Raw genomic sequence first — 14,226 nt, 5'->3', positions numbered from 1 at the left:
TCAATTCACCAATCAGAAAGGAGATGGAACACAAGCAAGAGCAAATGCAGGAATAATTGAGGAAGTACAGGAGAATTTTGCAATGCAAAATGAATCTACTGCACATGGTCAAATGCAGTTCAGTAAAGAGCAGTGCACAGAAATAGCAAAAATGGTCTATAAGCAGATGCAGCTGGGGAAAACAAGCACATCTAATCCGTAGATCAATGCCAATGCTTTGGCCGGTACAATTTTAAAATATTCAGGCTCTTGTTTATCTATTCATAACTCTAAAACTTGGATTATAGATTCAGGGGCATCAGAACATATGTGTTTTGATTCATCTTCTTTTTCATCATTAATTGCACTTCCTATTCCAGTTAAGATCAATCTGCCTAATTCCTTTAGGATAACTGTCACACATACAGGAAGTGTACCCATCCTGCACAATCTTACTCTTAAGAATGTGCTCTATGTCCCAGATTTTAAGTACAATCTACTCTCTGTCAATAGGTTATGTATTCAACTTACTTGCTCAGTATTTTTTACACCCACTGAGTGTATATTGCAGGATTATTCCTTGAGGAGAGTCAGAGCTTTTGGTGAAGTGAAGGAGGGACTATATTTCTTACATCCTAGAGTGTCAAGTATTAAGAGTTTAAGCAATGAAACTGTTTTTTCAATTCAAAAAAGTGATTCCAATAGTTTATGTAGCCTTTCTTTAAATCCAAATGGCTAACTTCGTCTTATGTAAAGCTTTGGCATATTAAGTCTTGGGCATTGCCTTTCTCGCAATGAAAAAGTTCCATTTCATTCATTTTCCGTTAACTTTGAATATGTGTGACATATGCCCAAAGGCTACAAACCAGTCACCTTTTCCTATCGCCATATAAAGTCTACTAGATTTTTGAGTCGATTCACATAGACACATGGGGGCCATATAAGCACCCCACTCATGATGGATATAAGTACTTTCTTACTATAGTTGATTGACCACAAAGAGAGGAACCTGGACATTTTTATTAACAAATAAAAGTAATGCTTTTCCTGTTCTGAAAACATTTTTGTCCATGGTAGAAAGACAGTTTGAGGTTCATGTTAAGAGCATCAGATCCGATAATGCTTTTGAGTTAGGAAGAGGTTCACTTGAGGCAATTTTCTTAAAAGAAAAGGGAATTTTTCATCAAAGAAAGTCAGACCGCCACCCCACAACAGAATGGGGTGGTGGAGAGAAAACATAGACATCTCTTGGAACTTGCTAGAGGATTATTCTTTCAATCTAAAGTACCCATATCCTATTGGGGTGAATGTATTTTGACTGCTACACATTTGATCAATAGAATGCCTTCTAAAGTTCTCAAAGGGAAGAGCCCTTATCAGGTCCTATTTGGGAGAAAACCATCTTATACTTTCCTGAAATCATTTGGATGCCTCTGTTATGCATCTACCCTGTCCCAAGGAAGGGGGAAGTTTGATGAAAGGGCAAGAAAATGTGTTTTCTTGGGTTATCCCACTAACCAGAAAGGTTACAAAGTTCTGGATCTAGAGACAAAACATATTCTAGTTTCCAGAGATGTGCATTTCCATGAAGAAATATTCCCTTTCATGACAAATGAAGCCGCAAAGATCCACCTATCACACTCACTTCCGTAACCTCGACATATCCATTGATCCGCACCTCATTCATTTCGCATCTCCCTTAATCCTAATCTACCCCATCGTACACACAACTGATAATTCTTTCTCTTCACACCACCCTCCAACACCACCCACTGAACCAGACTCACCCAGTCTACCACCACCATCACCTACTTCTCCTACTTTCCCACATAATCCCATTTCTGTTCCCACCAGAAGGAGTGATAGACTTTCTCACCAACCTGCCTATTTAAAGGATTACATTTGCAACAGTATCTATCTCACAGACATCACTCATCCTTTTCTCTCACAACCCTCTGACACTCCTATCTACTCTTTCCATGCCCTGTCTACTACCAACCAAAATGTCCTACATGCCATTTCCTTTGATCGAACCAAAGAGTTTCTCGAAGCATCTATGCACCAGATGGCGGAAGCTATGAAAGTCAAATTTCGCTCTAATCTAACCACACTTGGTATGGTGGAACTTCCTAGTGGAAAGAAAGCTTTACCTCGCAAACGCGTACAAGATAAAGCATCATTCTCGATGGTTCAATTGAAAGACTAAAGCTCGACTAGTCGTGGGGAGGGGGATATTCAAAGGGGAGGGATTGACTACAATGAAACATTCTCCCCAGTGGTAAAGATGACCACAGTGAGGTGTTTGTTGGCTGTAGCAGTAAAGAAAGGATGGGGTGTTTCTCAATTGGATGTCAACAATGCGTTTTTGCATGGAGACCTACAGGAGGAAGTTTTCATGAAATTCCCCCGCAGGTATTACTCCTCCTAGTCCTAATCATGCTCGCTCACTCAAGAAATCACTTATGGGACTCAAGCAAGCCTCCGTGCAAAGGTATGCCGTACTTGGCAGAGCTTTAAGTTTTAAAGGGTATTCAGCTTCTTTCAACGACTACTCTCTATTTTTTAAGAAGACAGTGATCGTATCGCTTATAATCGTTGCTTATGTCGATTATATATACTACCGATGTGCAATCACCAAGAGGAAATTACTCGATTCACGCCAAATTTATTTTTGAACACAGTAATTTAAAGTCAAAAACTTAGGGGATATTCATTATTTCTTCGGGGTACGGAGGTTTTCCGAGAGCCACATGGATTTATCATTAATCAAAAAAATTTACCTCGCATCTCTTACTTGAGTTCGATTGCTCTCATCTTCCCAAAGTTTCTTCTCCAATTGACCCCGCACACAAATTTGACACTAAAAATCAAATCTTGCTCAATGATCCTACAATCTGCTGTACATTTGGTAGGTAAATTGAACTATCTAACCAATACTGCACCCGATTTATCCTACCGGCTCAAACTCACTAATACATGCAAAACCCTACCACGAACACTTTTTCCGCTGCACTCCGAGTGCTCAAATACCTTTCTCTCGAACCCCACACAAGGGATTTATCTCTCATCAAAGACCCTCGTTCACATTCAAGTGCCTATTGCGATGCGTAGACGGGGTTCTTGCCCTCTTCTCGCAAATCCGTGTCTGGTTTCTACATTACTCTTGGAGGAGCACCCATTTCGTGGAAATCCAAGAAACAGGCATCAATCTCTCTCTCCTCTGCCGAAGCAGAGTATCGATCGATGCGACGGGTCACGGCTGAAATTACTTGGTTGCTTCGTCTTCTTGAAGATTTTTCTCTCACACCATCTTTGCCGGTACCCATACACTCCGATAGCCAGGCGGCTATTCACATTGCCTCTAACCCCGTTTTTCATGAACGGACTAAGCATGTCGAAATCGACCGCCATTTTGTCCGCCACCGCTCTTATCAAAGTTTGATCTCACTCGTATGTTCCCTCAAAATTTCAGATCGCCGACATTTTCACCAAGCCCCTATCTGGGGTTTCTCACCGTGAAATGCTATCCAAGTTGGGGGTTTCTCCTCTCCCCTCCAACTTGAGGGGGGATGTTGGAAATGATATTTCCGTGAGCATTCCGATGATGGTTCAAGAAGAAATCGAGAAGACGAGTTAAAGAAGAAGGTGAGTTGACGAAGTAAAACATAGTGAATGTTTGTCCGATTTTTACAAGCTTCGACATCCGTTGATCTATTACTTTGGGCCAACATATTCCTCATCTTACCGGGCCGAACGAACGGGCAAAACAACAAAGGAAGAAGGCCCAACTCTTGGACACACAAGAAATTTCAATAATATTAAAGAAGCATAGGATAGTTATTGTGTACATAGTCACATGCAGTGTTGACACTTTTTGATTCTCTATGAGCTGTACATAATCCATAATGAGTTAGTTACATAGTACAGAATATTTAGCATTTAGTCCCTAGGATAATTGTATAAAATCCTATATACACTGTACATATTGGATCATCAATTTTACAAGGAAATTTCCAAATCAGTCTCTCAATATTTTAACTAAGCTACCAAACACAATTTCTTTGTTTTTATACTTCTTTTGGAGAACGAAAATGAAAAAAAGACGAAAATTCTTCTGAACCAATCGCTACTACAATTAATAATGACAGCTTTGGTTGATTGACTGACATATATTCTTAATTAAGATGTGAAAAGATTAATTAACAAATGTAGAAATTGGAGAATTACATTCAATTAGCATAAGTTAAGCAAAAAAGATAAAAAAAAAAAAATACTAGGAATTTAAAATTTAATGGGAATAGAAAAAATTTCTGAAGATGCAAGGACAATGGTCCCCGTAGCATCTGCAAATAGCTTGGCTTTAAATAAAATTTTCAATTCAGTATTTTGACTATAAGAAATTGGGAAAAACATTTACAAGTTTAGCCACACAATTACTAGAATTGGAACTTGCTATTGTCCAACTCAAATCACCTACACAACTGTTTTCTTATATGAAACTTTGTTAAAGTGACAACTGTAAATAGAAAATCCAGTTTATTTATTTTTGTTTTAACATTTACGTTGTATTTAATCTTTGAATTTAACTTATATATACTAGTTTGCAAAGAACTTTTACATTGTTAGTGTTATTTTAATATGTTGTACAGTAATAGGTAACCTGCTCTCTTTGTTTAATTTATGTGATGCACTTTCACTTTTAGTTTGTCTTATAAAAATGACATATGTTTATATTTGAAAATAATTTAAATTTCATCTTCTCATTTTATCTTTAGTGAGATAACTTACAGCTACACAAATATCTTTAATTTATTTTGGATCACAAGTTTCAATATTTTTTTTTCTTAAATTCTGTATTTAATCAAAGTGTATCATAGAAGAATCTTTGACTGTCATTTCTTTGTCGAGAGAGAGTATTCTATGTTCTTTCTTTTTCCTTTGTTGCTTCGTGAAGGAATGAAGTGAAGGAGTTATGGCAATTAGAAAAAGGGTACTCTAAACTACAACAGAGGCAGAACTAGGATTTCAATTGGGTGAATTTTGGAGAACGATGATTTTAATTGTTAATAACCATGTTTAGATTTAGTGTGTATGTATTTAATGATTTTGAACACAAAAACACAGTTTGAGCAAAAATTATTTAATTTTGTCCAACCCTTAAGAGCATTTTACCTCCGACGCTGTCTACAAGTGAAAAAAATGTTGGGAGACATGAAATTAACTACTTATAATATTGATATCATAAGTATTTATTGTTACAGAGAGTTATAGTACTTCACGGGAGGGAACAAAAAAACAGCATAAACATAAATGTAAAGTTCTCAAACTTAACTATGCAACTCCTTTAAAGTTCCTCCATCAAAAATGCTCCCTTGATTCCATTGGAACAATATTATGGTATACTTGAGCATAGGAAAATAAAAAGTTTACCATCTTCTTCAGCACATCATCACAAATGTCAATATGTCTCTATGAATCCCAGCTTATTATAGGAAGAGTACTGGGGTTCATCATAAATTGACTGCATGAAAGTGCTGACAAGGATGATGAAGCTGATGCTGAAGATTTAGACGACGATGGTGGTGACGACGATGGGAAGGATGACATGTGTACGGATTCTATTTGCTCCATTTCATTGACGGCTCCGTGCACATTATAATTATAAGGTGGATTAATACTATAACCAGCTGGGTAAGAGCATGGGAGACTATTGACCACCCTTGAGTCAATATGTTGTGACGCAACAGGAGTTGATTCTAGAATTCCACCTTCATTTCCCTTCATTTCAGAAAGCTTGGGCAATAAAGGCGCCTGCTGAAGATATAATTAAATAATCAAAAGTATTTAACGTGAGACGGTCACAAAATTAACATGCTGTCAGAGCAAGACAAACATTGATTGTCAATATAAAAAAGTCTGCTCTCGCTAACAACTTAAATGTTTAGATGAGATGGTTACAAAATTGAGAGTCCATACCATCATTAAATCTTGATGAATTTTGATAGCCGTGTTTCTTGAATCCATGAAATTCTCCCCACTAGTGCAATTCAAGGAAATGTTGGAGGTGAGCATGGAATTGGAGTTGTCTTGTCTAATAACACCATGGTTATATTCAAGATCATGTTGAAGATGAGGATAGTTGAAATTAAACCATGTTAGATCATTTGAAATTGAGTCAAATGACAAAGGAAGGGAATTAGGCGCCACTGGATTAATTAAATTTAAATCCCCATTGTGATTGTTATTCATTTGGTCAACTTGTAGAATTAGGGGAGAGTTTGTGGTTGGCATCAAATCATTAATAGGAATATTGGGGTTGAATGAGTAAAAAGTTTCAAAAGAGGGATTAGGGTTTGGAGTAGTGATGATATTATTAGGAAAGATGATGGAGAGATCAGAGAGGGATCCATGTGAAAGGAGCTTCTTCTTGATGCTTGAATTCCAAAAATTCTTCACTTCATTGTCTGTTCTGCCAGGTAGATGCTTAGCTATTTGTGCCCACCTGTGAAAAAACAAAAATTCTCTTTGCATGAATTTGTATCTCGCCGTATATCCATCATCATTTTAATCACCTTTTCACAGTGAAGTAAAAAAAGAATTCTTCATGTTTAAAGATGATGATGATCAAGGGTGGAGCTACTTTTGTCCAACAGAAGTTAATTGATATTTCTTCGCCGAAAAATTATATTGTATGGATAGTGCATATGCATGAATTATACAAATGGCGGAAAAATAGAGGCGAATTCAATCTTTAAAGATTGAATTATGAAATTAATTATGGATCAATATCTATAGAAAAGTTTAGTGTTCTTTTGTTGTTTCGTATCAAAAATACTGAATTGAACTATTGAATGGAGGATGAAGAGCTATATATATTATAGGTTAAATAATTACGATGTATAAATAAATCAATTATTTTTTATATATATGTACTATAGGTTAAATTTCTTTAAAATTCGACTCTGTCCTTGGTGAAAATCTTTGCTCCGTGACCGGTGATAGAGAAATTATTAATACCTGTTTCCAAGAATACTGTGGAGCTCAATGATAAGTGCAGCTTCTTGATGGGTGAAACTCCCACGTTTCAAATCTGGTCTGAGATAATTTATCCACCTTAATCTGCAGCTTTTTCCACATCTTTGAAGCCCTGTGTGCCGTACAAAAAAGTAGACTCATCTCTCTCATTAAAATAAAAACAAAAATAAATTCTTTAAGGAAAATTTACGTCTTGAAGGCTTTATTTAACAAGCCTCTCATCATATTCCACTCTACTTTTCCATGTCAAAATTATCATTTTTTTTTTCGGGGTGTTTGTTCCAAATATGCATGAACATGAACTATACAAATGACGGAAAAATAGAGGCGAATTCAGAATATAAACTTTGCGAATTCAATCTTTAAGGTTTTTAAAGACTGAACTATGAAATTAATTATAAAATGATAGTTATAGAAATTCTAGAGATGTTTTGTTGTTTAGTGTAAAAAATACTGAATTATGAAATTAACTGTGGGTCGATATTTATAGAAAATTCTAGTGGTGTTTTGTTGTTTCGTATCGAAAATACTGAATTGAATGCATCGTACTTATCGAAGAAAAAAAAGAAGAGAAACCTGCAAGCTTGGGAACAGAGCTCCAACAACCATGGCCATAAGTAGTAATGTACTTAATGAGTTTTTCATCTTCTTCAGGAGACCATAGTCCTCTCTTTACTTTTTGTTTGTTACAACAGGTATGATGCCCCATTTCTTCTCTCTGCTAAATGCAGATATACAACCAGAGAGTACTGTAACACAAACAGATTCCACAAAGAAACAACAAACAGAAAGAAAGCAAGCTGGCACTTCTTTTAATTTAGTGATCAATCAAGAAATTAAAAGGGGCTTTTTATGATATCAAATTAATGGATATATCTAGTACTCACTCATGAGCTTATTAAAGCCATGAGTGTGTGTGGGAGAGAGGGTCCCTTTTAAAAGAAAATGGTTTTAGGGTTTGTGGTAAGAGAAGTGGTGTGGCTCTATGTCTTATTATAGGTGTTGAGAACTAACTAGTACAGATTGAGAGAGATGAACATAATTATTTCTGGGGTATATGTTATATTTATTGACAGTGTAAGGAACTTTTTATATCATTTATGTAATTAGGGGTGGAGTCATAATAGTCGTTGGGTTCGATAGAGCTCAGTAATTTTCACTTGAAGTTTTAGAGTTGCATTAAAAATTCGTAATTCTATAAACAAAAAAATACGACCGAGAACTCATAAACTAAAGGATAAGACATTGAAACACATCTAATCTGTCAATTACACACCGAAACTATATGTAGGTCCTATTATCCCCTGAACTTATTTTTTTGATGCTATTATTTACCCCTTCACTAATTACCTGATAAAATAAAATAAAATTGAACATACTATGTGCAAACACATACCTATACTAGACAAAAAACGCCTATACTACGGGAAAAAAAGGAAATATAATGTCTTATTTCATTTGATTCTTTTAGGTCCAAATCGATCCGATCTCATCTTCTCTCAAGTCTAGACACAATAAAGTACAAACTTAAGAATTCTAAGATTCAGGATCTCGTTAAGCTAATCAAGAATTTTGTATAAGGAATTAAGTCAAGTCCAAGCATTCTGCATAATATATATTGAAACAAATGAGAAAAGTACTTGACGCCCCTCGTGTATATTAGATGCAAAGAATATTTTTCAGCTATACAAAAGACCGAAAAATTTGTGGTCCTTTAAAGTATCTACTACAAATAATAAAGTGAAAAAAATCAACCACCCATAAAAGGGTTGAGACTTGAAAGACGATGATTAAATGAAATAAGACATTAAAGCTCCTTTTTTTGTCCAGTATATATAGGCGAGTGTATGCACATGGTATGTTTTAATTTATTTTTTTACCAGATAATTGAGGGGGGGGGGGGGGTGTACGAATAAAATAAGTTCAGAGGAATAATTAAGGAACCCGCATAGTTTAGATGTATAATTGATAATTTTTATGCCTTATTCCTAAACTAAAATTCCAACTAGTGTATTTTAACTTGTAATAACATGTGATCAAACAATCATTTTAGATTACTATAATAAATACATTAAATAAAATTATTCATCATTAGTTTTTAAGTAATCAAATTATATATATATATATATATATATATTTTTTTTTTTTTTTATTTTTTATTTTTATTTTTTTTATTGTCGTCCGTGCATAATTAGACATTCTACTCTTTGTGTCTTTTCTGTGTGTAAAATGTGTTTACGGGACAAGAAGCACGAGTCGTCCATGCAGAAATAATACGTCCCACGTGCTTTTACAGTGTCCCACTTCGGACTCATCGACCCACACTACATTTGACAGGTTGCTGATTTTACATACAAGAATTGGACATATTTGGATCTGCTCTCCATCAGCCCGTTGCTACAGTGGGAGCTACTCAATATCATATTTGTCTTTCAAGAAAATTTCACAAATTGCTATAATTTAGAGCATAATTATGAAATATAGCTACAGTTTGCATATTTATGATTCATAGCTATAGTTGTGTCTCAGAATGTAGCGATATAGTGTAGACTCTGTGGCGCAGTCAGTATTTTCATTATGAGGGTTTAAAATATGAACAAGTAAAAAACATGAAGAAGTCAAGGTGATTTAACATCTACTATATATACATAAATTTTAACCTTGAATATAAAGTGATTTTTTTTGTCAAAGGAGGTTTGAATGAATCCCCTTGCTCCTACCTGGCTTTGCCCCTGAGTGTAGTACACGTACTGCCACGTTTTTGTCACAGCACTATCCGTAATTTGGAATTTAAGACGGTTATTTATTGTTCACAGTTTTTGATGAGGCTACCTCTCATGAATTTTGTGCGAAATATCGTAAAAAAAAAAAAATGTGTACAAAATTCTAGTAATCGCGAGCTATGTAATTCCATACTGTGATGCTTATAACGGTTATGACGGAGGAGAGTTAATAGAGAAGGATTAACAGACTTCTTGGCTTATAAACTAGAAGCCCTCTTACGAAGTAAAATAATTTACACCAGAGACGCTCTTACTACGCAGGAAGCATGAAAATGTTGTCATACTGATAACTATGTCGCATATTATGTAAACTATAATTATATGTTTTATAATTAATTTGGGGCTCGTGAAGTGTCGGGTAAGAACATCGGAAGTGTCATGATTAATTACGAATATGGTTAGTTTTGCAACAAAAAAGTTCACGAATAGTACTAGTACGTAGTTAACATCTACATAAGAGGTGGTCTATGTGTCTATGTTCTTCCCTTCTACCTATATCTTTAGCCTGCTGGTGAAGACCGAAGAGGATGAAAATTTTTACCATGGTGGAGGCTCAACCAACAAAAGTTGTGTGAGGCTCTACCTTTTGCTTGACAAGTGGAATTTTTGGATCCCACTAGTACTTTTGCTTACCCACACCTTTCTCTCTCTCTTTTATTCTTTTCAATTATCTTTTTCCTCTCTCATCTCTCTCTTTCTCATAAAATGTAAAGCTTTTTTTTTTTTTTTTTTTTTTTGTCTCTCTCTCTCTGGAAAATACTAGTTAATGTAAAAATATTTCATTTCTATTTTTTTCACCAAAGTATGGAACTTTTGACTTCAATAATGCACAACAAGTATCGAATTCTAAATATGCAAAATGTATATTAAAATGCATGCGATATACTATACATGTGTTTAAGTTAATTGAGGTAATAAAACGTTGAAAGACGATATTTAGCTTCACTCAGATTTATAAAATATATTTATAAATCACATTTCTAAAATAAAAAAAAGGCGCCTGGAGCACTAAGCTCCCATATGAAAAATATAATTTATTAAAAGCAATTATTGAATAATTTATGTAGTTAACAAAGTGATTATTCCAAAATAATGTAATAAATGGTCAATCAATATTTCAGAAATGCATTAACTAATCATTATATGTTGTATGCCATTTACAAAATTCACACAATTATGTATTGATAATTGGTCAATTGTCGATTTCGACATTTTAGTAGATCAAGAGAAATCAAAAAGATCTATTTCTATCTTTATCCATTTATTTTGCCGATTTATGTTGGTTTATTCTTAGCATTAAAATAATGTAATACCTCCGATTCAAAATAAATGTCCACTTAGCCTTTTTCACACCCTTAAGAAAATATTAATTCCTAAAATAGGTATTTTGACTAAACTACCCTCTATTAATAAGACTCTTACCTATTTATTACCTTGAGTAAATAGGGGAAAAACTGAAAAATAAAGTTACTTCCTTCTTGATTATGTAAGTAAACACTTATTTTGAACCAAAATAAAAAAGCCAAGTGACAATTATTTTGAAGCGGAGAATATTCTGACATAAAGACTTTTAGTATTTTATTGATTTTTATTGGTGCTTTACAAAGTGATTTTTAGATATACGATTATAAATTGCAATTCAGAAATGCAATTAATAAATTTGATTTTTAGAATACGATTTAAGTTAACGTCATACACGTATACGTTTTGCATATTCTTAAAAACTTTGAAAAAAAATTCTTCCTTTTTTTTTTTTTTTTTTGTAGGAGCGAGTGAGAACTGAAAGACAAAATAAAAATTAATTTATTATTGAAAACTAAATATTTGTTGGTTAAACTATGAAATTGTATGGCTTAATTTAGAAGAGAAAATTATAAAACTAAAATTTGTGCTAAGTTGTGTGGGGAGAGTGGGCAAAATAATAGAGTGAATGATTAGAATAAAAGAGAGAGAAAGGTGTGGGACCCGAAATTCCACTTGTCAAATAGAGGTGGAGCCTCACACAACTTTTGTTGGTTGAACCTCTACCATGATAAAATTTTTCGAAGAGGATGCAGTGTAGAGCCAAATTACTTTGATGATAGTGGGCCTAAAATGTCATTTTCTTAATAGCTATATACGAACAACACAGCTCGTCAGTTAGGGATTTTCGATGGAAAGTTCATCATAAACATTAATGAAGAGCCAAATTCCGTCGGAAATGAGCTATTTTTTAGTAATGGCTTAAAGAATTTTGACATATAAAATCATTTAAGAAAATATAAACAACCGTTCACAATGAGCTAAATTAATTAATAACCTAGCTAGAAAATAAGTTAGGCAATTAAACATGTTACAACAAATTGAATACTCTTGTATAACTAAGAGCCTGTTTGGATGTGCTTAAAAAAAAAAAAAAGCTTATAAGCTAAAAAAAAAAAAAAAAAAAAAAAAGTTCAACTTATTTTTTTTATTTTTATAAACTCTCTTCTTATGTTCGCTTTTTTTTAGATAGTGGTCTAAATCTTACCAATTATTTTTGAAATTTTTTTTATTTTAAGACAAAATCGCTTTATGTTCACGGCAACAAACATTCAAAAAATCGTTTTAAAGAACTTATAAGCCAATCCAAACGGGCTCTAAGTTAAATTCAATATTATTTCTCCATTTAATTTTTGCTTTGGACAAGAGGAGAATATAAGTTTAAAAAAGGGTCGTAAAGTCATGATTAGAGAAAGTACTCCAGTTGAAAATGGTGCGTTAAGTATGCTTGCAAAAGTACAAAAGGTCCTGCCTGCAATCGATTGCCTACTACCGTGTCCAATCAATTGTGACACTTCCTGAATTACGTCTTGCTTTCTTCCAATTATTTGTCTTTGTAGATTGAATCCTCATCTTTCATATTTTCACCTCACTTTATTGACTGCTACAGCACTCTTAGGTACGTCTATATCCATTATAAAGAAGTTCCAACTACAACATATTGTCGATACTTACACAGAATGATATTCACATGACATCTTAAGTTGAATAAGAGAGTTACAATGGTATAGATCCTACTTTTATTGGAGTGTGGCGTGGGGTGAACAACATTCTTCCATCCTAAATTACTAGTCACGGATTTGAGCCATGCGGAAGGGAACCCTTATCATAGAGAACTTTTAAATCTCTTGAGATCCACGCAACACGAATTTAAATTAGTCAAGCCAGTGAGTTTAGGAAAGGAGATGGTTAAATTAAAAAAGGATATCTAATTTTACTTATCGACTGTTCAAAAGTCTTTAAGGTTTTCTGTTAAAGAGTCCCACATTGGATGGAAAAGGGACGGGTGGTCTCCTTATATGGTCTTGGGTAACCTCGACTCATGAGCTAGCTTTTGGAGTTTGAGTTAGGCCCAAGATGACAATATTCATGTCTTTACATTGTCTCAGAACAGGACCCATCCAATTTTTGTTTACTGATACTGGACCCCCATATTAAATTGTTCACACTCTAGGTGTCCAGTCCTTATATGGTCTCATTAAGTGACCGAGTGGCCATGGATAGTTTTCACATATTTTCGGAATATTATTCTAGAAAACTATTTGAACATAGGATTGTTATAGTTTTTCAGAATTCAACTTGAAGTTGAATTCCAGAATCACAATTTTCACTTCAAATCACTCGCCAAAATTTAAAAACAACTCCAATTTTTATTCATGTCCAAACACAATTCTATTTCCAAATATCATTTACAACTTGAAAACAAATATTCCCTCCGTACCAATTTATGTGACACCATTTTCTTTTTAGTCCGTCCCAAAATGTATGTCACCTTTCCTTACCCGGCAACTCTTACTTTTAAAGATGTACTAATTGTGAAGAAAAGTTAACAAAAGTAGGCACTAAAGTAAGGACAATTTGGTAAACATAACAAAGTCTTCCCTTATTTCTTAAATTCCATACCTGGTCAAATGGTGCTACATAAATTGAGACGTGAGACGGAGGGAGTACTACTTTTTGTGAAATTTCACAGCTCTTCCAAACGCTCACTTAGGAGCCGTTTGGACATGAGATGAAATCATGTTTGGACATGCAATTTGGATTTCTTAAGTTCCAATTTTTTTTATAAACATAAAAACCCCACAAGTTGTGAAAACCATCAAAATTTTCTCAATTCTTATACAGTCTTACCAAATGAGTAAATCATAATTCATAATAAAATTAATACGCAATTAGAAGGCCTTTCTAAAAAATACAACATTAATTGATCAAACTTTAGTTCAATAAAAAGGAAAATTTAACATGAATAGTAATGTAACTACTCTTTAATATAATCCTCCCACATGGTAAATATGATTGGTAAATATATTTTACCAACTTATAGATTAATATTTAATACAAATGGTTGGTAAACATAATTGGTAAATATGTCTACCAACTTATGAGTCTTTTTCACAAAATATAAACG

At 34.0% G+C, this 14,226-nt stretch overlaps 1 protein-coding gene across 2 annotated transcripts; it reads right to left on the bottom strand.

The window, feature by feature from the left end:
• Nucleotides 1–5,201: 5,201 nt before the first annotated feature.
• Nucleotides 5,202–8,043, bottom strand: LOC132058062 (transcription factor LAF1-like). Of its 2 annotated transcripts, none has more exons than XM_059450628.1 (4): nt 7,591–8,043; nt 6,997–7,126; nt 5,956–6,481; nt 5,202–5,793 (listed from the first exon to the last, which is right to left on the bottom strand). In XM_059450628.1, the coding sequence occupies exons 1-4, from the start codon at nt 7,721–7,723 to the stop codon at nt 5,449–5,451; spliced, it is 1,134 nt and encodes a 377-aa protein (XP_059306611.1). In that variant the 5' UTR covers nt 7,724–8,043; the 3' UTR covers nt 5,202–5,448. The 2 variants fall into 2 exon arrangements, with proteins under 2 accessions (XP_059306611.1, XP_059306612.1); XM_059450629.1 differs by having other exon boundaries at nt 5,202–5,790; nt 7,591–8,041.
• Between the last annotated feature and the right edge of the window lie 6,183 nt (nt 8,044–14,226).

This window comes from Lycium ferocissimum, chromosome 5 (assembly GCF_029784015.1).
Source record: "Lycium ferocissimum isolate CSIRO_LF1 chromosome 5, AGI_CSIRO_Lferr_CH_V1, whole genome shotgun sequence".
Lineage (NCBI taxonomy): Eukaryota > Viridiplantae > Streptophyta > Magnoliopsida > Solanales > Solanaceae > Lycium > Lycium ferocissimum.
Note: the sequence above shows the minus strand (reverse complement) of the source record. Positions and strands in the feature narration are given on the sequence as shown.